The sequence below is a fragment of the Hyperolius riggenbachi genome, chromosome 3 (genome assembly GCF_040937935.1).
Source record: "Hyperolius riggenbachi isolate aHypRig1 chromosome 3, aHypRig1.pri, whole genome shotgun sequence".
Taxonomy (NCBI): Eukaryota; Metazoa; Chordata; class Amphibia; order Anura; family Hyperoliidae; genus Hyperolius; species Hyperolius riggenbachi.
The window spans coordinates 109,780,912-109,806,207 of NC_090648.1; the positions used below are offsets into that span (position 1 = coordinate 109,780,912).

General features: G+C 41.9%; 1 protein-coding gene across 2 annotated transcripts in view; it reads left to right on the forward strand.

Annotated features, from left to right (window-relative positions):
- Positions 1–22,429, forward strand: part of YKT6 (YKT6 v-SNARE homolog) — a 60,749-nt gene extending 38,320 nt beyond the window's left edge. For both annotated transcript variants that reach the window (XM_068274765.1, XM_068274766.1), the window contains exons 6-8: positions 19,299–19,364; positions 19,781–19,882; positions 21,450–22,429. In XM_068274765.1, coding sequence (XP_068130866.1) covers positions 19,299–19,364; positions 19,781–19,882; positions 21,450–21,485 — 204 coding nt within the window. In that variant the 3' untranslated portion in view covers positions 21,486–22,429. The remainder of the gene's footprint in view (positions 1–19,298; positions 19,365–19,780; positions 19,883–21,449) is intronic.
- The last annotated feature ends 2,867 nt before the right edge of the window (positions 22,430–25,296 follow it).

The window sequence follows — 25,296 nt, forward strand, 5'->3', positions numbered from 1 at the left end:
GCTGTGCTTACAAATGCAAGTTAGCTATGACAGTGCAGTTTCTAGGAGAAAAAAAAAAAGTTTTGCTTGGCATTAGTCAGAGGGAATCAAGATGGAAAATGCCAGAAACAGAATTAACCTTATTTACTTTATAAAATTCACTGAAATCAAAACGTGGACAGTACAATACATCTGTTATGTAAGTAAAGCAAGTAGTTATTTACTTATAAATGTGTTATTTTCCTGGGATAGTATGGCTGTCTCTGCTGCTTTAAAGAGTAACTGTTAGCCCCCAAAGTGAAATTTAAATCTCTACAGCAATGTTTTATTTAGTATTAAAGTGATCCAAAAAGCCAATGCAGAACTTAAAAATCAATATAATTTTGTTACTATGTAGCCTTTTGCCCAAGCTAATGATGCAAAGCCGCATATCTGATACTGATGAGCATGCAGAGCATGCCTATGTCTGCCCGACCCCCCTCTCCCCCCCCCCCCCAGGACCAGGTGCCGATCTATTCGCACCACAAACAGCTGACCGCTCTGACAGGGAGAGAGAGCGGCAGCACTTCCAGCGCAGCCACGGCAGAGCAGCCGCCACCGTGCATCTCTCTCACATGTCTCACATGTGACTCGGTGGCGGCTGCTCTGCCGTGGCTGCGCTGGAAGTGCTGCCGCTCTCTCTCCCTGTCAGAGCGGTCAGCTGTTTGTGGTGCGAATAGATCGGCACCTGGTCCTGGGGGGGGAGAGGGGGGGTCGGGCAGACATAGGCATGCTCTGCATGCTCATCAGTATCAGATATGCGGCTTTGCATCATTAGCTTGGGCAAAAGGCTACATAGTAACAAAATTATATTGATTTTTAAGTTCTGCATTGGCTTTTTGGATCACTTTAATACTAAATAAAACATTGCTGTAGAGATTTAAATTTCACTTTGGGGGCTAACAGTTACTCTTTAAGGTGCAGATTAAACTGTACTTGTGCAGCAACAAAACTGAGCCTGGATTACTTGTCGCCCATAGTGCTTGCTCAGTTATTTCAATAAAGGCTTAAACGGTGGAAAATCTTTGCTGCTGCTACTCACATAACTTCTTCAAAACATTCTTAACTCCACAGTGTAACTGTATGAGGAGGAAGGGCACTAGCACTCTGTTATATGGGACTTCAACCGTTTCATTTTCACTTCTTTAAAGGGGCACTATGGCTAAATTCTTCTATTTTAGTCGCTTTAACATAAATATTTGTTTTTGCTGCACTGTTATTGACATTTAATGTGGCTGATTGTTTTTGTGTTGTTTTTTTACACTGGCAATATCCATTTATTGCTGAGTCACGTCAGAAGATTTACCTTACTGACGCCACATCAGCATAATCCATTTTGTTGTAGGAGGCATCTGATCGCAGTGTAATGCAGGGGGCTGACCATAGAGCATCTGTTGCTCATCATGTCAGCTGTAGTTAGTGGCTGCTGTATAGTACAGCTCGCTTAGCAGCTCTTACGCAGAAAAAAATATGGTGCCCAGTGCAGCACGAAAGAAAAAAAACTACGGTATTTAAAATGTAAAGTGAAAATCTCTTGTAGTTCCTGCAGAGCAAGGACTGGAGCCAATCGTGGCTAAAATCTTTCCTCCCCTTCATCCCATATCCGCATTTAGCCTAGATTCCCCAATCCCTAAACCATTACTCCCACTTTAAAGCAAACCTGAACTGAAAATTAATAAACAAACGTCATACTTTCCTCCCGTGTAGTGTATTCATCAGTCTTTCTCCTCTCCTGCGTCCTGTTTGTCCACTGTGATTACCTTGCACATCAGTTGTCTCTTCAGTTATAACTGACAGCAACTGATATTTCAGTTCTGACAAAATCTTGTCAGAAATGGAAGGAATCATAAGAAGAAAGAAGAAAATGGTGAGCTTCTGTGAGGAACTTACAGCGAGGTAAGGATGTAATATTTATTTGCAGGTACATTATGTGTTTATTTTAAATAATTTTACTTGGGTCAGGTTCACTTTAAAGTGGATCCGAGATGAACTTTTACACATTGCATAATTGTGCTCCTTTCCAATTGTTTATAGGGCATTCCTTAAAGTGGAATATAACCCTGCATTTCAACTTTGCTCTAAAACATTATTTACAATATATTATATGCAACCAGCATTTTTTTTTTACTAGACCAGCATTGGAAGGGTTACACAGAGCTTTAAAGTTCCTGGAGAGAACTGCAGACGCATCCGAAGCTGACAGAAACATTTATGTAAACAAAATGTATCTATAAGTGTTAAATGTGACTAATTCTCTCTGACTGAGAAGGAGCTGGAGGACAGACAAAGAGTGTGTAACATTTATCACTTGTTATATTCTATTTAGTTAAATGTATCTATCTGAACTTCTGCATATCTCTCCACAGAACTTTAAACCTCTGTGTTTAACCCTTCCAATGCTGGTCTAGTAAAAAAGATGCTGGTTGCATATAATATGCTGTAAATAATGTTTTAGAGCAAAGTTGAAATGCAGGGTTATATTCCGCTTTAAGCCAAATACTTTTTTTGTTTTAATACCCTAATTCGCTATAAACTAAATAAACCACGCCCACAGGTTTTCAGAGAGCCTTGGCAGTAGCAAGGGCTCATGGGAGCTCAGTCTGGGCAGGAGGAGGGGGAGGTCTTACTAGCCATTGATTTCAGAGACAGAGGGGAGGTGGGAGGAGGAGAGGGGATTAGGCTGATGGCTCAAGATACAGATAAGCCTGCCTATGTGTAATGTTTACAAACAACATGTCTGCTGTCATTGTATCGCAGGAATAAATAATCATATTCTATTAAAACTGTTTGCAGCTAGATTTGCTGTGTAAACCATCTAAACTTTAGATAAGATATATAGACAAGTTGACTTGTTATAGTTAGTTTTTCATCTCGGATCCGCTTTAAGGGACATTTTACACTGTATCAGTTGCTGTCAGTTGTAACTGAAAGGATAACTAATGTGCAGCACAGTGTCCATGTTTCCTTATGGCCTCTTTCACACTATATGCTGAAAAACTAAAGCTTTTTCTCAATTCACTGCTATGGTGAAAAAAAGTAAAAGGGCCCTAAGCTATAGTGGTTTCATCCCAGGGTAGCAGTGGCGTAACAGTAACCCCTGTGGCCAGGGCTGGCCATGAGGATAAAAGGCACCTGGTAGCCGCAGCGCTGTATACGATTACCAAGAAAGAAAGGTGATTGGTGCCTAGTCATTGAGCAAATTATTTACCTGGTACTGGGATGACTATGCAGCTGGTTATGAGGGAGTATTGGATCACGTGCGTCTGGCAGGAGCGGACCGTGTGGTATCTGCTGTGGTCTGGCGGAGCCCTGGGCAGATGTGTTACCACCATAGGCTATATAATGAATACATCCGCCTGATTATCACGGACTGCACAGAAGTACAGCCTACTTACCGCAGCGGATCCCACAGATCTATTGCAGAGTGACAAGTGTGAACAGATAATACAATAGGATTCATCCATTGTGAGTTTTGTGATGAGCAAAGAATGGACAAGAAAAGTCTGTTTTCTGCTCAAGTGAGAACACATCCTAGACCAGAGATAGGCAGAACTGTGGGTGTGGCCTCACTAAGTTGGTGTAGTGAATAAAGGGAATGATCTGCAGCAGCATGAAGAGGTAACATTTACCGTAATTGGAAATTATGCCTCACTGTATAGTCGCATTGCAGCGGTAACAGGCGGTGCAGCCTTCAGGGACCATTGTGGTACAATTGCAGAAGAATCGCACCGCAATAGAATGTTTGAGGCAGGGGTCACACTTGTCTTTCAGTTTCTACACTTTTCAGAAAACTGAAAGACAAATGTGACCTCTACCTTACAACAGCTAATGTAATTTATAGAGAAAACTGACAAATTGCGCAAGATGTCAGGTTTTTTTCTGCGTGCGAAATCTACATTCAAGTGTGACCTTGCTCATTGATTAACATGAGTTCTCAGTTGAAAACAGTTTTTCTGTGCAGAAAACGCGCACGAAAGCCGACAGGTGTGACCCCTGCCTGAAGTGTGGAAGTGCCTTAAAGGGATACTGTAGGGGGGTCAGGGGAAAATGAGTTGAACTTACCCGGGGCTTCTAATGATCCCCTGCAGACATCCTGTGCCCGCACAGCCACTCACCGATGCTCTGGCCCCGCCTCCGGTTCACTTCTGGAATTTCAGACTTTTTAACAAATCAATTTTTATTGATTTTTGAGAACACGTACAAACAAGTACACGCAGGTACTCAAATAACATTAGATAGGAGAGAGTAACAGTGGTACACATACCGAGTATACAAAAGGTATATCACACAGAATCTATAGTATTGCATATCTTATGCAATATGAGGATACACTGGTACAATAACGCGTACAAACAGTTGAGCATTGAATTGTTAATGATATCATAAGCATATTAAAAAAAACAAAAAACAAAAAAGATTCCTCAGTTTGGTCTATGTAATTGTGGTTGTACCATCCGTTAGAAGGGAGAGTAAAGAAGAGAAGGAGGAAAAAAAAAAGAATATAGAGTATAAGAGATGAATATAGCGTGAGAATTCAGCGCTTACCTCCTTAGACCAGAGCCAATGAAGATATTATAAATTATCTCTCTGAGAGCATTTAGGTTGACACTATAATTTAGTCTTCTGGGCCTGCAGGAAGAGCTTCTACATTGTTGTTAATATAACAGTAACCCCAGTGGTGTGGTCAGACCATCACATAATACAGTTTACTATTGAACATCACCCTATCAAGCAGCTCCCTAAAGAAACAATCAAAACCCGTCCCCTGAATAAATTAACACCGGAGAGGATAACTGCCAACCTGGATTTTACAAATCTGCTCCACAGTCAAATGGACCCAAACACTCTAGTAACCCAGTACAACAACACAATATATGAAACACTGGACAGTATTGCCCCATGGCGCACCAAATCAGCAACCAAAAAGCCGAAAGCTAATTGGTTTGACAAAACCATCATGGATCTAAAAAAAGGGCGCAGACTTGAAAGACAGTGGCGTAAATCAGGGTCTGAGGAGCACAAATCTAGCCTAATGCAACACCTCAGACAATACCAACAAGCAATAACCAAGAAAAAATCGACTATCTCGCACAAAATATCTACAGCCAACAACAGAGCTGGTCAACACTTCCACACAGTGGAATCACTCTGCAATCCTTCCTGCCTAAAAGCCTTAACCACATTCTCCAGGGAAAGGTGTGAAGAATTCTCTGCCTTCTTCACAAACAAGGTGTCTACCATCCGTGCCAGCATTACACCAACATCAATTGACCACTGAAATTTGCATCTGCTTACTACTGTACCACCATGGCAAGTCTTTGACACTCTGAGTGAAGAAGATTTTGGAATTCTCATTCAAAGTCTCCGCCCCACTACCTGCGACCTGGATCCTGGCCCAACTGGATCCTTAATGCAGTGCCCAGAGCTGATCAGGCCAGCACTTCACAAAATCACTCAGTGCTCCTTGCAAAGTGGACTTTTCCCAGAAGAACTAAAGAAAGCGATCATAAAACCCCTCTTGAAGAAACCATCACTAGATCCTGATTCTGTAACCAACTACAGACCTGTGGCGAACTTACCATTCCTATCAAAAGTTATCGAGAAAGTAGTCACCAAACAGCTGGAAGCCAGGCTTACAGATAACATCTTTGATACTTTTCAGTCAGGATTCAGGAAAAGGCACAGCACTGAAACGGCATTAGTCCGAGTAATGAATGATCTACTTACTGCAAGGGACAAGGGTGATTGCTCAATTTTGATTCTTCTGGACTTGTCTGCAGCATTTGATACTGTGGATCATGAAATACTAATCCAGCGACTGAAGAATTACTGTGGCCTAAGGGGTACGGTTCTTAGCTGGTTTCAGACCTTCCTATCTGGCAGGACACAGCAAGTATGTCTGGGCACACACTACTCTAATCCAGTGCCATTTCCCTATGGAGTTCCACAGGGTTCTGTACTATCACCATTACTCTTTGCAGTCTACATGCTCCCACTGGGCAAAATAATCCAGAACTATGGCCTAGGATACCATTGTTATGCAGATGACACACAACTGTATCTGTCCTTCAAGCCTGGCACCCAAGACCCATCAGCATCCATAAATGCGTGTCTAGTGGATTTACAAAATTGGATGAACACCAGCTGGCTGAGGCTGAACTCTGACAAAACAGAGGTGTTGGTGGTAGGTGGTCCACACATGATGAATAGAGTTCAAAACGCTCACCACCTCAAACTAGCAATTGGGGGAGATACTGTACAGTATAAAGACTGTGCGAAACCTTTGGGGTGATCCTGGATGGAAATCTAAAACTCAAACAGCAGATATCAGCTGTCGTCAAGTCTTCCTTCTTCCATCTAAGAAATATAGCGAAAATCAAACACCTTATCCCAGCTGAAGACCTACCTGCCCTGGTTCATGCATTTGTACTCTCCCGCCTAGACTACTGCAACGCCCTGTTCATCGGATCTACAGAAAAGGTTCTGCGCCCCTTACAGCTAGTACAGAATGCTGCAGCCAGACTCCTAGCCAATGCCCCCCGCAGCTCACACATCACCCCAGTACTCCAAACTCTTCACTGGTTACCAGTAAAATGGAGTGATTGAAGGAGGGGGGCTTATCTGATTTCCATGTGTGAAGTATTTCTTTACGGCCATAGAAGCATAATATTCTTGTTAGGTACTGAGGGTGTTTGCCCGATGGGATATCATCTAGTAGCCCCAGTAAAAATACCTTGGGAGAGAGTATTAGTCGTATTTGCAGAATTTCATTAAGTCACTAACCTTAGACCAAAAGGAATACACATGAGGGCAGTCCCAGAACATGTGTAAGAAAGTTCCCGGGTCAGCATTACATCTGAGACAATTAGGGGTATTGGAAGTGGAGATTTTATGCATACGTACGGGTGTAAGATAGGTACAATGAAGAAATTTAAATTGTACTAAGCGATATCTGGCTGAGATAGGAACTTTAACAAATGACTCAAATTTCTTCCCAGTCTTTATCATCCAACCCAGGAACTTTCTCATTCCACCTAGCTTGACATCTAGCGAGACTATGGGTAGTACTATTCATGAGGGAAAAGTATATTACCGAAAGAGGCTTTTCTAGGCCAAGTACCATTAGTGTTTGTTCTAAATCGCAGGAAATCGGTGTTGGACCGCCATCTTTAAATTGGGCGTTGTAAGCATGCCTGATTTGTATGTATCTGAAGAACATTTTATTAGGCAGACCAAAAGTAATTTTGAGGGTATTAAAGGATAGTAATTCTGCATTCCCCACTATATGCTGTATGGCTTTTATGCCCTGGCGGGCCCACAGACCGGGGTCTGGTATTTGTGAGAAGTGAGGTAGATAAGGATTATCCCAAAGCGGTGTATGAGGAGAAAGTTTATCAGCATTCCCGGTATAAGCGAGCATGTCTTTCCATACTTTGGTGGTAGTGAACATGGGGCTTGTGCATCTAAAATCCACCCTGGTGCCTCTGAAAGCCAACAAGGTGAGCCTCCCGTAAGAACCCAGTATGGCCGCCTCCACCGCAACTGTAGCATTATATTTATCTTGCGAAAACAACCACCTTACAGTGACCAAAACAGCAGCACAGTAATAGATACATATTGAGAAGAGCTAGGCCACCCTGATCCGCTGGAAGCTGTAGAGTGGCTAGGGATACCCTCGGCATGCAACCTCCCCATATGAAACTAGAGATTAAGGAGTGCAATTTATTAAAGGATACCCAAACTGAAATGTGACATAATGAGATAGACATGTGTATGTACAGTGCCTAGCACACAAATAACTATGCTGTGTTCCTTTTTTTTCTTTCTCTGCCTGAAAGAGTTAAATATAAGGTATGCAAGTGGCTGACTCAGTCCTGACTCAGACAGGAAGTGACTACAGTGTGACCCTCACTGATAAGAAATTCCAAGTATAAAACTCTTTCCTAGCAGAAAATGACTTCTGAGAGCTAGAAAGAGGTAAAAAGGGGGAATTTCATATCCGTGAGGGTCACACTGTAGTCACTTCCTGTCTGAGTCAGGACTGAGTCAGCCACTTACATACCTGATATTTAACTCTTTCAGGCAGAGAAAGAAAAAAAGGAACACCTCATAGTTATTTATGTGCTAGGCACTGTACATACGCATGTCTGTCTTATTATGTCACATTTCAGTGCGGGTATCCTTTTAAAGAAGGTTTTGGGAAGTGTATATGTATATATATATATATATATATATATATATATATATATATATATATATATATATATATATATATATATATATATATTATCTTAAATATATTTATCCTGCCGATTAAGGAAAGAGGGAGGGCTTTCCATATTAGGGCTTTCTGCTGAAATCTATCCACTACTGGTTGTATATTAAGTTTATGGAAATCCGTTAATTGTGTAGTGATTTGAATCCCCAAGTATTTAAATTGTTTAACCCATTGCAATGGGCTAAGATATAAACTAACATCAAAATTATCCAGTGGCATCAAGACAGATTTCCCCCAATTTACTTTAAGACCTGAGTACCTTCCAAATTTATTTATTATGCTGAGGGCTGACTGCAAGGAGTCCTCCGGGTCTCCCAAGTATAGCAAGGTGTCATCCGCATACATTGAAACCTTTTCTGTAAGAGATCCAACCAGGATGCCCACAACGGAAGCAGGAGATTTGGGCGCATGAGACAAGTGGACAAAAAGGGCGCCCCATTCACTCCCATTATAAATATCGTTTACCGGGCGCCGAACAGGGAAAAAAAGGCGCTGGAGATTAACGTTTTAACAAACGGCGCCCGGAGATTTTTAAGGATTTTTTAACTGTTTGTGATGATTTAACTTTACAAAATGAGCCCGTGACGAATAACGTTTATAAAGATACTAAATCACTATTTCTAAAACATTTCTAAAACATTATTATCCACCCCAAAAAATTAATTACATTTTTTTTTATTTACATTTTTTATTTATTAATGTCTGTAAAACATTATTATCCATAGGGGGTCTTAGGTTTAGGCACCAACAGGGGGGGTCTTAGGTTTAGGCACCACCAGGGGGGTCTTAGGTTTAGGCACCACCAGGGGGGTCTTAGGTTTAGGCACCACCAGGGGGGTCTTAGGTTTAGGCACCACCAGGGGGGTCTTAGGTTAAGGGCTGGTTCAGACGGGCGTTTTTGTGGCATTTAACGCAGCGTTTCAGACGCAGCGTTTTTTGGGATCTACTGCCATCCCATGCAAGTGAATGGGAGCGTTTAGAGCTGGCTTTTGCAGGCTTTCATGAAAGCCTGGCAGTAGATCCCAGCGTTGCTCTAGTCTCAAAAGCAACATGCTGCTTTCAGAGGCAGTAAACGCGAGGAAACAATAGCAGAGACCAGAACTGCTAGCCTTGAACGCTTTTCAAAAGCTTTCAAAAGCTAGCTTTTAAACGCTGGCGTTTAAACGCTGGCGTTTGAACGCAATGCCAAGCAAAAGCTCAGCAGACGCCCGTGTGAACCAGCCCTTAGGCACCAACAGGGGGGTCTTGGGTTTAGGCACCAACAGGGGGGTCTTGGGTTTAGGCACCAACAGGGGGGTCTTAGGTTTAGGCACCAACAGGGGGGTCTTAGGTTTAGGCACCAACAGGGGGTCTAGGGGTTAGGGATAGGTACAGGGAGGGTTTTTAACAAACGTAAATATAAGTTTCAGTTTACAAATAGGGAAGATTAACGTTTTAAGAATTGCCGATCTCATACACATTATTTAGTGATTTATAAATTCTTAAAACACTATTTCTAAACGAAATTCTACACAATATTTCAATAAACGATAATACTGTTTATCGTTTACACCACGCGCCCTTTTTTCCCGACGCCCTTTTTTGATGTACGCGCCCACAACATCTGCTGTTTCTCTCACCATAATTGCTAGTGGTTCGATAGCTAGTGCGAAAAGGTAAGGCGATAGTGGACAACCCTGGCTCGTACCCCTGGTCATTGAAAAAGGATGAGAGATATTACCAGTTTTAATTCTAGCCGTTGGGGAGCTGTATAAAGCTTTGACCCATGAGATGAAATTTATCCCAAACCCATAAATATGCAGTACTTGCCAGAGATACGCCCATTCCACAGAGTCGAATGCTTTTTCTGTATCCAAGGAGGCAACATTGCGCCTACCCCCATCGTGTAGTGGTAGGGAGATATTGGTGAGGAGTCTACGTATGTTAATATCGGTACTGCGCCCCGGCATGGATCCAGTTTGATCGCAATGTATTACATCAGTAATGACCGGTTTTAACCTATTAGCTAGTATTTTTGCGAGGATTTTTGCATCGGAGTTAAGTAGCGATATTGGTCGGTAGAAGCCACACTGATTAGGATCCTTATTGGGTTTTAAAAGCACTATAATAATCGCTTCATTAAACGTATTAGGCAGAGTACTTCCCTTGAGGATATCATTAAAAAGTGCGCACAGTTTATCTGCCAGTAGACTAGAATAAGTATGGTAAAATTCAGCAGGAAGTCCGTCAGGACCAGGAGATTTGTTTGGTTTCAATTTAGAAATAGCCTGCTGAACCCCCTCTAAAGTAATACTCTTATCTAGTGCGGAAGTAGTTTCTTCTGAGAAATTGGGGATGTTAATATTATGGAGGTAGTCAAGTAGATCATAATCAGAAAATGTGGCTTTAGAGGCATATAACTGTTTTTATAGAAGGAAGCGAAGGTTTGATTAATTACCTCAGGATCAACCAGTAATTCACCAGAGTCATTCATAATAGTTGATATGGCTGGGGAACTATTGCTCTCCTTGGATAACCACGCCAACAACTTACTATTTTTGTCTCCAAATTCGAAAATTCGTTGCGATTGGTGAAGAAGTGTATTTTTGGTGGTATTAACTAATGCTAATTTCCATTGTCTTGGAATTTCAGACTTTAAAGTCTGAAAACCACTGCGCCTGCATTGCCATGTCCTTGATCCCGCTGATGTCACCAGGAGCGTACTGCGCAGGCCCAGTATGGTCTGTGTCTGCTTAGTACGCTTCTGGTGATATCAGCGGGAGAGAGGACATGGCAACGCAGGCACAGTGGTTTTCAGACAGTCTGAAATTCCAGAAGTGAACCGGAGGCGGGGCCAGAGCATCGGTAAGTGGCTGCGCGGGCACAGGATGCCTGCGGGGGACCGTTAGAAGCCCCGGGTAAGTTCAACTCATTTTCCCCAGACCCCCCCCCCCTACAGTATCCCTTTAAAGAGACTCTAAAGTCTTTTTTTTGTAAAACCTTTATTTTGTTTAACAATCCTCTTCAGCTTTAATGCCAGAGTGAAATCGCCGCATCCCCGCTGCAGAGGAGTGATTTATTACTGAGAAAACGATCTGCGAAGTTCTACAAGTTTGCAGATCATGCTGCCCGACACGCAGGACTTCTCTTCCTGGAGAGGCTGAGCTTTGAGGTTCAATCGATCTCTGCCTTCACCCCGCTATATATATATATATATATATATATATATATATATATATATATATATATATATATATATATATATATATATATATATATATATATTTAAGCTTTCTGTACTTAACATGTATTGCACTGTCTACATTTTTGATGTTAGTGGTGTTCTACACTAAAAAAAAGTAGATCCTTCTTAGCATTTCCCATTTTAAGTGTGGCTATTTTGAAGCCAATCTTCATTTCATTTCCTCCCTTACTCTTCTCTGCCTGATTGTGTATGCATTGCCCGCCCTTCACTATAGAAAGTGCATTGTCTCAGCATGAGACATATTGGCCAATCAGGAACAGAGGTGTGTGTGTGTGTGTGGGGGGGGGGGGGGGGGGGGCAGGAGGGAAAGAGGCTTCAGCCAATCCGGCTGCATTAAGTCTGGGGAAATTAGAGAAGCAAAAAGGACAACCCAGCATGCCCTGCAACTTTGTGTGTACCAAATAAGTCAGGTAAATTGGGGATTGATCATTTATCAATAAAAAAAGTAATAGTGATTTTAACTTTTGGATTGCCTGGTTAACATCCTTATTACTTGTTTACCAGATAAAAAAAATTGATTTTATGCCCGACATTTACACTTTAAGTGTGTAGCTTGCACAGCTCTGTACTTTCAAACCTCAAGTCCTGCATTTTCAATGGCTCGACCCATTTACATGCTACAACTGGGACTTGCTTGGTTTTGACTATTTTGGGTTGTGTGGGGTGCAGTTTGGTTGTTTTTGATGCTGTGTAATCAAGGCCACACCCTCTCTCTAGTCAGGTTACAGGGCTGGAGATAGGGATGCCTCTGTTCAAGATGTTTGTGGAGTGATGCAGTGGGATGGAGGATGGAGAACCAATCAAAAATTGTTAGCTGGACACAAAATAATGTTAAAACTACCACATATCTACATACACTACAGTGCACTCTAGTCTTGTAATAAGAATCTTACAATCACACTTTTGCTTAAAGGAGTTATTGGGCTTTTCAGGCCCACATCCCACGACGCAGCTCTGCTCGCAGTCCGCGGCCCGGAATCCCCGACCGGTGCGGAGGCCGACCTCAGGGTCGGCCTCGTACTGCGTCTGCACGAGCAGCGCTGTCTATCACCGCCACGTTGTCCGCACTGTACTGCGCAGGCACAGTACATTTCAAATGACATCAGCGCCACTATGAGTGGCTCTCGCGCATGCGCAGTAGATGGCCACCTGGGGAGGTCGGCATCTTGCACGGGAGGGGACCAGGAGCTACCGGAGGGAGGCAGAGCTGCGGTGAGGGCACATTATGATCCGCATTCCACAGAGGAGATAACATTATTTTTTTGTTCACATTCATCTGTTGCTATAATTAGTTACAGCCAGCCACGTGCTGAAAGGGGTCTGTACTGAACTGACAAGCAGAGACATATGAGAAATTATCACTAGATAGGTGCTGTATTTATATATTAAAATCTATTAATAAAATGCAATGGCAGCTTTCAGAGCAGATAAACTGTAGTTTGGGAACGTGTAATTTGTAAACAGACAATATTACTTGTGCACAAAAGCAAATGTGGTAACTGAATGTGTAATAAAAAGTATGAAAACACATTTTTATTGAATGTTATGTCTGAGCTTTATACTATTTGAATGTTGTGTAATTCGCCTCTGCAGTGTGCTTGGCACGGGACGGATGTAGAGAGTGTAAATGACACATAAGTCAAAGTATTTTAATCTTCCCTTTCAGTGAGACTGTGGTGACATCCGTGTGCAGTTTCCTCTGTTTTCAGTTAATATTTCTTTGGAAGGCTCTGCCGCCTGTAGTCTCCAAGGAAACGCTGCACAGACTGGAGGAGAGGACACTGAAATAGCTGCTGCTTCTCCTTATAAATGTCATCACTGGTTCCTAAGCATGAGCTTACTTTCCATGGCCAATGCAGACAAACCAGAATTTATATCGCCTGCTGTATAATATCTGATTTCTCTTGCTTGGCCTGGCCAGCACCAGGCACCACACCTGTAACTTCACCACACAAAAAGGAAGGGGCACTACGCAATCCAAAGTTCTGACCTGAACTCAGGACTTTCTCTCTGCTCTAAATTATAAGCAGCAGCATAATAACCTTAAAAGAAAAAAAAACATTTCTTTGTTACAGCTGTTACAAATCCTGCAATAAATCTGCAATGTGTCTACTTCCTGCTTTCATGGAAGCGGACATACTATTAACCACTTTAGGACCAAACTTGCTTAAGTTGATAGATCTTGGGCAATTTTTAGTCTACCCAAACATATATTTAGTCTTGTTTTTATCAGGGCAGATGGGGCTTTCTTTTGATATCACTTATTTATAGTAAATTCAGAATTTGCTTGTGTTTTTAAAAAGATATGCTTGAAAAATGAAAAAAAAAATGGAATTTACTGAATTGTTCAACCAAAAATATATGTAAATATCTCAAATTGCAGCAGTAAAACTTTCAGAAACTGATAATTCTATATGTTGTCTTTGCAGAGATGTCAAAATTATATAGATTGATTATTTTTAGGTACACGGCAGGGGCACTACATAGAGGTGGAAATTAGGATTTTAAGAGTGAAAAAGCGATAATTATGTGATCCTAGTCATCAGGAGCCAATCAAAATTACTCCTCATTCATTCCAGAAGGTGTCGGCAGTCAAAGTACACAAGAATGGTGTAGTAAAAATCTACAATGTGTCAGAAACTAGACAGGACATAGATTTTAAGCCGCATCTACACGCGTAGATGCGGCCGCGATGTTCCTTATCAATCGAGCCGCTGATTGATAAGATCCGACAGGACGGATCTCGCGTCCGCCGATTCCCTGCTCGCTCCCCGCGAGGGGACAATGGCAGGGAATCGAGCGGAAGATAAGCGGCGCCGGCGGGGAATCGAATACGGCGCACGCGCGGCGAGCAGGGACACGGCGGGCACGCGGAAGAGGCGATCCGGCGGCTAATCGAGCCGCCGGATCGCAGCCTCATCTACCCGCGTAGATGAGTCTTTAATATGCAATGTCCTGAAGTGGTTAACATCCTGTGTTTACCAATTAGCTTCTCTGCTGAGGCTGCCAACTGACACAGCTAAGAGATCTAATTACACTTGGTCACAGATAAGGGGGAATTAGACGGGCTAAATTCTCTAAATACATTCAGGGAGCGTTTATCTATTTTCCCTCTGTCCTGTGCAAGAGTTCTGGTCCACTTTCATGTTTATCATAAACCATTGCTTAGTTTGTACCTCCACTATCTCGCTTTAGATTGTATATCACCAAGGTAAGACTCTTAAGGTGCCCATACACTGAGCCGATTAGCGGCCAATCGGTCGCAAATCGATTGACCAGTCGATCGATTTGCGGACGATTTTTCAATCGATCTGACATGCTGGAAAATCTAGGTCGATCTGTTGAGATTGCTTATCATTTTGCATTGGCCCTAATGGAAATCTGGTGGCAAAAAAATGCCATCAGATCGATTTTCAATAGATTTCATACTGAAATCTGTTCCTAGTAAAAAATGTTCCTAAACACATCAGATAGATCAGAAATCTATCTGATGATCTATCTGCTGCTAATCTAACGAGTGTATGGCCACCTTTTAAAGCAGTAGGATTAGCCATACTATGCCAGGAAAAAAAACATATATAATGCTGGGCATACATGGTGCAATTCTGCGCCGGTATCGAGCCGCTGGCTCGATGCCGGCACGTGGATCGATTCCCGCTCGTCCCCGCGGGCAGTTCCTTATCAGCTGCTCGTTTCTTCCATTGTCCGCCCACGGGGATCGAGCGCAGAGTCGATCCGCCGCGGTGATCGGACAGGTTGAATATTATCAATCGAGCCATCAGCGGCTCGATTGATTACAACTATCGCGCCGTGTATGCCCAGCATAAGTAGATAAATACTTGATCTACTTACATAACACATGTATTGTACTGTCCACATTTTGATTTCAGTAATATAGTAAATGAAGAGAATTCTGTTCCAGGTGGGGGCCATGTATTTTGCCCACAGTTTAGGGTAACTCGTGATATCATTTCTGCCCTTTACTTTTTTCTTTTCTCCTCCAATCGCTGAGTCATCTTAACCGTGCTTGTAAACACAAGTGATCAGGGGATCTTGTTTCAGATAAGCACTAGCTGGGAAATAAAGGGAAGAGGAGGAATCTATTATAGATAAAAAGAACCCCCAGCATGCAACTGTTTGGCACTGACTACTAAAGGGCCAGTGCTCCTTAAGTATGTGATAACTCCAAATCATAACAGCAAAAAAAGTTTTGAAAGTTTTGAATGCAGGGTTAGCATCTTTATCACTTAAAGGATACCCGAACTGACATGTGACATGATGAGATAGACAGGTGTATGTACAGTGCCTAGCACACTCATAACTATTCTCTGTTCCTTTTTTTCCTTTCTCTGCCTCAAAGAGTTAAATATCAGGTATGCAAGTGGCTGACTCAGTCCTAACTCAGACAGGAAGTGACCCTCACTGATAAGAAATTCCAACTATAAAACACTTTCCTAGCAGGAAATGGCTAATGAGAGCAAGAAAGAGGTAAAAAAGGGGAATTTCTTATCAGTGAAGGTCACACTGTAGTCACTTCCTGTCTGAGTCAGGACTGAGTCACCCACTTACATACCTGATATTTAACTCTTTCAGGCAGAGAAAGAAAAAAAGGAGCACAGCATAGTTATTTGTGTGCTAGGCACTGTACAAACCTATGTCTATCTCATGTCGCATGTCACTTTGGGTATCCTTTAATACACTTAGACCAGTTGCTGTTGAAATTTTATTTTTATGCTGACACTCCCGCTTTAACGATTAACGAAGTGAGGACAGTCTCCACCGCACTTAGTCACTTGGTACTCACTATTCGATGAGACCCACCGGAGGATCAGACTGCACTTTTGGGGTAGTTAAATGGCTCACCCCTCACCACACGAGCAATTAACCAAACTCTAGATGTACTTCTATCAAAAGATATTTCATTTGTATGTGGACTTCAAAACTTTGCATAGAGTTTTTGTGGGCTCTCCCCCGTATAGCGGCAGAAGGTGGTCTCTCTCTCCACCCCTCTCCCAGTTTCCTCCGGGAGTACCGCTGGTCGCCATGCTCTAGGCATCTCCTGACATGTTGTACCGGGATCCTACAGCTTTTTAACATGCATTAGCACATGTGATCTCCTCTTCTACATCCAGGCTCCACCAACGAGTTTTGTCATTGCTGATCGGTTGTTAGCATATCCACAAGGCGTGACCTGTGCATGACCGATCAGTACTAACCAACACATCCAACTGCTGAATGATCAATAAAGCTATTCAAATTCACTTCCAATCAATGGACAATTCAATAATTTTAACTGGATCAGTCCTTGGTTGGAAGGGTAAATTTTTCAGGCTTTTATTTAGGTATTTGTCATCTACTGGTGAAAGTTTCCCTCATATTCTGTTTTCAGTGATCCGGTTACTAGGACTGAAACTGTGAGTGGATTATTCTCGGTTGAAGCATTAAAAATGGACAATTCTATATTATGCTAGTAAACAAGTGTCCTTTTTTAATCATTATTATTATTGTTTGTGTTGCCATTGCAGAGATCTCGCCTTGCTTTCTGCTGTTGGCGACCCAGTCTCTGAGGCAGGAAATGAGGTGTGATCTTCTTAACTAGAACACAGGAAACAGTATACAGATGGGGAGCAACCAAGAGATTTCGTCTGAGACAAATGGAAAGACATCAGAAATTCTGAATATCTTTTGGGTTTTTATTGCAGTCCTGTGTCTCTGTTAGAATTTTCCTCACTTCCTAGCTAGAAAAAAAGTGCTTAAATCCCCCAAGGGTGACTAAGACAGCAACAGATATACATGTTTTTTTTTTTTTATGCTTTTTTTGTAGAGCGAGGAAGAATCTGATTCTCTGACCATTTTTATTTTCTTCTTTTTTTCCTGTCCTTCATTTCTTGTGTTCGAAACAAGCCTCAAAGCTCCATGGAGGTCCAATGAACAGGAAACTAGGGAAAGTTTATTCAGTGGGGATGCAGACCACAGTAAAAAGAAAAAAAAGTTTCTAATACCTTGCCATACTTGGGTAGCACAATGGCGCATGGGCAGCACAGTGATGTAGTGGATAGCACTTTCGCCTCACAGTGATGGGTCCTTGGTTTGAATCCCAGCCTGGGCACTATCTGCGCAGAGGTTCTATGTTCTCCCCATGTATGTGTGAATTTACCCCGGGAACTCCAGTTTCCTCCCACATCCCAAAAACACAGAAAAGATTGGCTTTTCCCTTAATTGGCCCTATACTACAATAGACATGACTATGGTAGGAATTAGATTGTGAGCTGCTCCAAGGGACAGTTAGTGACAAGACTATGTACTCCGTACGGTGATGCAGAAGATGTTGGCGCTTTATAAATACTAAATAATAATTAACTATCCAAAAAAAAATTATTTTAATGGAATTGGAATATTGTATTTCTTATTTGTTTAGTGAGGTTCCATAATTAAGTTTTCAATCTTAGTTTTGATCTAAAACAATGCGCCTGGTTTGTCACAAGATAAATATTCAGTAGGTGCAGCCGGTTTACCTGAAGGAGTTGCCCATGAAAGCTGCTTTCCGCAGCTCTACTGAAGCAGGAACAAGATCTAAACCTGCCAGGAATCACATATGCAGCTTATCTGTCGCTCAGATCAGGTGACCTGCATTCTGTCTTATCGCTTGTCAACAATTTCACGGTGCAAAAAAAAATGATACGCTTGAATTTTTTTATACAATTACATATATGTGGATGAGCTATGTACGTCCTATTCATGCGTAGCAATGCCTTGTTAAAATCCCCAGACTTGTAAAAGTGTAGTAGATAAATATATAAAATTATCAAACTGGATGTCTGCCACACCCTCATATCATTCCTTTGCATAGCACTTTTTGTAGTCTCCTGTTATGATAATTCATGTAATTACTGTTATCAGTTTGAGCCATGTAAACAGTTGTGACGGGGTATATGTGGTTTTTGTAATAGTGTAATATGCAGCTGATTCTACCAACACTATGTATGTTTTGGTTTGTTTTTTTTATTATTTTTTATTTACTGTTTTATGTCCAGATTGGCGTTTGCAAAGAGAACAAAGAGAGGTACACCAAGAGCCAAATATAGTGTGGTAATATGGGATGAAGTTGGTAGAATAAATACAAATATACTCACAAAGCAGGGTTACCTCAAAGGCAACCACTGCAATAGCAGGTGGGGAGAGTAGACCTGATCCCACTCAGGATTAAGAAGTCACTCTCCGTAGATCAGGAATAAAGGGGATGATGCCGCTGCACCAAGGGTGAACTTAGAACAATGTAACAGGGATACAGAGGCGCCAGAAGAATCAAAATGTCTAAAAAGTTTAACATTTGTGGATGCAGTGGTGGACTTGCCTCCTCCAAACAGATACTAGATGTGCCAACAAAGTTTAGCGGAACAAATTTATTTACATACTCAGGGGAAAATGCAATGAGTTTCACAGGTTTGACCCCGCTTCATCAGGCAATAGGTAGGAGTAGGTACGGTGCAGGTCTGTAGCTGGGCATAACAGGATTTGAGGCAACCATGTCAGTGCTTCCTCCACTAACTGTACTGTACCCTAAAGTGGGGGAGATTATGATTTTTACTCAAATGACATGAAATTGGCACAAAGGCATGTAGGATAACTTCATGGGCAATAAAGACTTTATCTTGTATGGCGCTATGAGCATTTAGTGATCTATAGCGGCTCTTATATCTGTCTATGTAACACCAATGTGGTCATTCCGAAATAATAAACTGTTTAATTCCCTTTCAGAATCCCCGGGAAGCAGATCCAATGTGTAAAGTACAAGCTGAGCTGGACGAAACCAAAATCATCCTGGTGAGTGCTTGCATGATTCCCCTGCTGGGTCAGAGGGCTATGCTAGGTACACACCATGCAATTTTCTGACAGATTTAATGTCAGATTGATTATTTCCCAACATGTCCAATCTGATTTCTGATCGATTTTTTGGAACAATTTTTCATAGAATTAAAATGAAAATCGATCTAAAAATCGGACAAGTTGGAAATAATCAATCTAACAGTAAATCTGTCCCAAAACTGCTTAGTGTGTACCTAGAATTAGAGATTTAAACCAGATCTGTTAGACAATTGGCGTTCCATTCTGAAGACCTAAATGTTACTTTTTAGGTCCATGATAGGGAAGAGGCACCAACAAAAGCACATTTTTAATCTTCACAACGGTATTTATCTCAAAATATGTGCATTTTACCACCTTGGCCTTTTCTTCTCCAGCACAACACTATGGAATCCTTATTACAGCGTGGAGAAAAACTGGATGACTTAGTCAGCAAATCGGAAGTGCTGGGAACCCAGTCCAAAGCATTCTATAAGACTGTGAGTATCAATAACAGAATGCTCAGTAATCGGCAGCAATAATATGGGAGTGTCAGTTATTAGCTGCAGTAGCCTCAACTGCATATGGAGAGGCCAATATGGAAGCTTCGTAACAATGTATAAATTGTCTGGTAGTGGGGTAAAAAAAGTTTTTTTTTTTTTTTTTTTTTTTTTCTATTGTTGTATAACTAATGTAACTATCGAAACATCTGTGGACTTTTTTTTAATTTATATATCGCCAACATCTTCCATACTGAGCTGTAAGGGGCTTACACTGTGTAGCATGAGGCACAACAGATTTTGAATACTAAAAACTGATTGTGTAGGTAACCTCTCATATTACATGGAAGTGGTAAAATTAGCCAATCATTGTCCAGTCAAAATTGCATGTGTGTACCAGGCTTAAAGCGGATCCGAGATGAAAAACTAACTATAACAAGTAACTTGTCTATATATCTTATGTACAGTTTAGATGGTTTAAACAGCAAATCTGTCTGCATACAGCTTTAATAGAATATGATTATTTCTTCCTGTGATACAATGACAGCAGCCATGTTGTTTGTAAACATTACACACAGCCAAGCTTATCTGCACCATCAGCACTCAGCCTAATCCCCCCCTCCTCCTCCCCTCTGCCTCTGAAATCTGTGGCTAGTAACCTCCTCCTCCTCCTGTCCAGACTGAGCTCCCATGAGCCCTGGCTACTGCCAAGGCTCTCTGAAAACTGTGGGCGGGGCTTGTTTAGTTTATAGGGAATTAGAGTATTAAAACAATAACAAAAAAGTATTTGGCTTGAGGAATGCCCTATAAACAATTGGAAAGGAAGACAATTATGCAATGAGTAAAAGTTCATCTCGGATCCACTTTAAATGATCACTGGTCTTCATTCACCACTGGAATCACCACTATTTCTAGCTTGCAGTAGACTGGTTTACTGCAAGTGGTCACCAGGTTACAACCTCTGGGATTACATCCACCAGTCATGAGAAGAAAGGAATGGTAACCCCCCAAAGTGTAGAGAGGTACAAGTATTACATGTGCAGACAAGACAGGGTAAGAGGCCAACCCCACAGTGCTTGAGAGCTGCCACTAAGGGTGTGAACAATAGGCCTGGAGCATTGGGGAGCCTTACCCAAGGACTCCTTGCTGTGTCAAAAGTGGTAACCTCCGTTTTCTGGAACATGTATAGTGCCTTTGTGAATTTTGCTGCTCCCTTTAGAGCACATTCCCCTAGCTGTCCAGTTTGAGGGTACTTTGATTTGTTTGGATGTTCTCCTGGTTTGTTGGTTGTGCCCCGATGGTAGGACATTTAGCAGAATGGAGGCTGCAGATGGTAGACAGATGCCATTGTCCACTCTTGGTTCAACATCAGTCCAAGTAAATGGCAGGCTTCTCGTATCCATTTCGGACATGCTACAGTTTCTGATTGGGGCTTTTGAATGTGCGTTCAACTCCACATGTGTGCACAGTGCCTAATGTCTAGTGCCTAGTGTAAACTATAAGGATGTTCATGTAAAACTTCTGTGACCTCTCCTAACCATTTTACTTGCCTTTATTTCCCCCTCAGGCACGGAAGCAGAACTCATGCTGTGGAATCATGTGATGCGAGTGGAGGCAACCGGACGCAGGACAATGAACAAACACTATATCATAGTGGGGCTGACCTACCAAATCCGCTAATCTCTAGCCCTCTCCATCCCCAGCAGGGGGCAGTCCATTCTGTGCTGCCTCAGGTCATTTCTCCCTTCCCCTTTTCATTTGTACATGTGGGAGTCTTTTTAACGTTGTCTCTTGATGTTTGTTCAGTTTTTACTGAAAGATCTAAATTTACTCCCTGTTACATGTCACACTCCAGGAGGATTCATCTAATCATTGCCTATCCAATGGAAACATTCCTCTGAGACGTATAGAGATAGAGTATCTCCATACGATGTACTAATCTCATTAAGCTGCAGAGTGCTGTTGATTACCTGTTTGATAATGGACAATGTAACGCAGACTGTGTACTAACTGTACCCCAATATGATCTCTCTTGGAGGGATGGGGGCCATGCCTGCTTCTTTCCATAACAATGACGATGCTGTGTTAACCCCATCCATGCCTCCATCCTGGGCACTTCCTAGTCACGGTTAACTCTCGTATACCCACAGAGAACAGATCCCTGCTGGAGGAATTCTGACTTTGGATTCCACAAAACCAAATCTGCATATCCACAACGGACCTGGACTCTGCGAATTAACCCTTTCTGGTATTCTGCCGAAGATCTCAACACTCTCTTTAACCGCAATGTCTTATCCAAGAATGTATTAACGAGCGATGGATCGAATCCCTCAGCTTCTCGCAGAAAGGGTTAATTCCCGTGTTGTATAGGTAACTTATTAACGTTTCAGTGTTTTATTTTGCTTTTTTTTTTTGTTGTTTATGATCACCGGTGAAACTTTTTCAATTATTTTCTTGGCAGAATTGTATTTTAATAAATATTTGGCCGAACCTTTCTGTACCAAATGCTGGATAAGGCGATAAAGTACATTTGTAGATGTTTCAAAACCTGTGTGAGTTTATTTTAGATCGGCATGACATTACTCTCACTGAGTACTTTAATACTGGGTTGGGTCCTCCTTGTGACTTCACAATAGCCCCTGTTCTTCATGCCATGGGTTCCACTAAGCATTGGAAATATTCCTTTTAAATTCTGGGTCACGCAACACGCCAACTTGGGTTCACGGATGCTGGAAGCGGCTAGGAGCACGCTAGGTGATGCATGTAAGCTGCTAGACATTGCTGGAGGCTCGGTTAGTATTTCAAAGGCTTTAAAACTGGCCAAAAATCATAGTTCCAGTTATCCTTCAGGCGTGCCGGTTGGTTGAAACTTCTGTTTGCCTGAATTCCGGATAACGGAGACTTTTATGTCATTGGGGAAAATAAAAACAATATTTTCCTTCAACAGAGGTAAGGCATATCACCTTTAATTTACCAACTTTCTGTTTTTGATACCAGTTCATACCTAGGATGCCTCTAAAGCTGGCCACTAATGGTCCAATTTCTAGCGAAAAATCGTTCGAGCGATCAGAAATTCTGATCGGACGAAAAATCGTTCACTACACCATCAACTAACCAATCATTGCTTCCTATCTATCATGACCACCAAGAAAATCCAAATTTTCGTTCGACGAAAATTTATTCGGGCGACATTTTTTTCACTCGTTCATAATCGATTGTGTCCACCAATGGAGATTATTTACAACCAATCTGATCAGAATTTCTGATCGCTCGAACGATTTTTCGCTAGAAATTGGACCGTTAGTGGCCAGCTTAACAGTGTGTTGTCAGATAGTGTTACAACCCTGTCAAGAGGTGATAGGTGTTTATAAAAAAAACTCTTGAAAATGTTTTGTTTTTTTTAAACACTTCAAGGAGAGCAACCGACCAGAAACTGCACAGCAGTCCTGGAATACTGAGCATGGACGGTTATCTCCAGTAGGCTCTTGACAGTAGTTGCAAGTTTTGCTACCCACTTTTATGAGTATACTTGTTTCTCTACACCAGTCGTTCTCAACCTTTTTAACCTGGAGGAACCCTGCAAATCATTTTTGGAACTTAAGGAACCCCCAGCATTTTTTTTGCAGGAGGCATGATCTTTAAAAGTAGGTGTGGCTGGTAATTTAACTACCCCCTATTACAGTGTCTCCATATTCTGGTGCTTTGTATTAATGTGCTTCTTTTTACAATACCTCCTATTATAATTTGCTCTACCATACTTCCCCCACCACCACGATAGGGGAAAATGCCAAGGAGCCACTGCAGAGTACTCAAGGAACCCTGGTTGAGAAAGCCTACTCTACACCATACCTAGTTTACTAGCAATACTGCACCATTGGGCTCCTGGTCTCTCTCAAACTAGCAGATTCTCGCTACCAAGAATCAACATCCTACTATTGCTGGTCCATGTTGACATAATTGCATCATGTAAATTCTGTGGGTTTGTCAACTGCAAATCTATTCTTTGACTCTCCCATTTTATCACATTGCAAACCACTCAGATGCTGTCCTGTTTACCACAGCTGTAGAAGAGCGTTTATCTGAGTTATTGTAGCCTTTGTGAGCTGGAATCAGCCTGGCCATTCTCTGATCTCCTTCATCAACAAAATATTTCCATTCAGAGGAACCCAAACGAACAGCAGTTCCAAAAATACATTAGTAACATAAAACAGTGTCTTGTTTTTTAAGACTGTAGTCTAAATAGTACGAGTGACAGTCCGATATAAAATCGGATTTATTCTGCTGCAAACCAAAGTAACGACCCTTTGAATCTTCCAGCACAGTTTTTTTAACACTTGCTATAGAGAAAACTACTTCAGACAATTTCTCAGTAGAACTAGTTACTAGTACAATATGTTTATTTCATTGTGTCACTTTTAGGTTCCCTTTAACATTTTAACTGCATGTCTTTTAAGCAGTTCAGCCTCCCTTGTGAAAAAGGCCTTAGTGGTGCCGGTTGTTTTTCAGTGCTGATCCTTTTCCAGCAATGAGACCTTACTATGTCAGCTGGGGAAGACATAGTAAGCTGAACAGAAAGAAGCCTGAATAACACAGATAGGCATGAGCTCCGCAGATGGTATTCCGCATTCCAAATGAAAAGGAACCATTAAACATGCGGAGGGAAGTGCCAATGTTCTCCACGTCGCATTCAGACTCTCCAATACTTCCTCCTTCATACCTGGAAGGAGGAAGTATTGGAGTGATGTGGAATGAGATTGAACACTACATGGAACACATTAGCTATAGATGGTGACAAAGGAGAGTTAACTCCCCCCTTCCCTCCCTGCCACAGCCAAAAGTTTAAAGGCTCAGATTCATTCGGAATGCAGAAACCAAACTGCTCATACCTAAACACAGGAGTGAGGCCATCTACAGTATGGTATCACATGGTTACATTCGTCAGTATTTGTCAGTGATACTATTTTGATTGTACAATCTTATCAATATCATGTGGTAGAAGGGTACACAGAGTGAATATCTTGTGAACCTATACTTTATGTAGTCCCTCATATTACATAGAAGTGGTAAGATTGTACAATTAGGCCCCTTTTTCCATCGAAAAGCTATGCGAGTGCAGCTACCTAGCCGTATCGCGTCGCGTCCGCTGCTGGCTGCATCACTTCAGCATCAGGAGATATGGAGGAGACGGCGGGCGGCTGTGCAAGAATCTGCAGCATGTTGCAGATTCTCGGATCGCTCCGCACACAATTCACGCAGTAGAAACTGTTCCATTGCCGCGCATTGGGATCAGGACACCTGTGGTGCGATGCGGCTATGTAGCCGCATCGTACTGCTTCTAATGGAAACGGGCCCTTAGGATTTGTATCTTTAGTGGTCACTTTTAAGCTGCCCACTAATGATACAATCTTGATTGT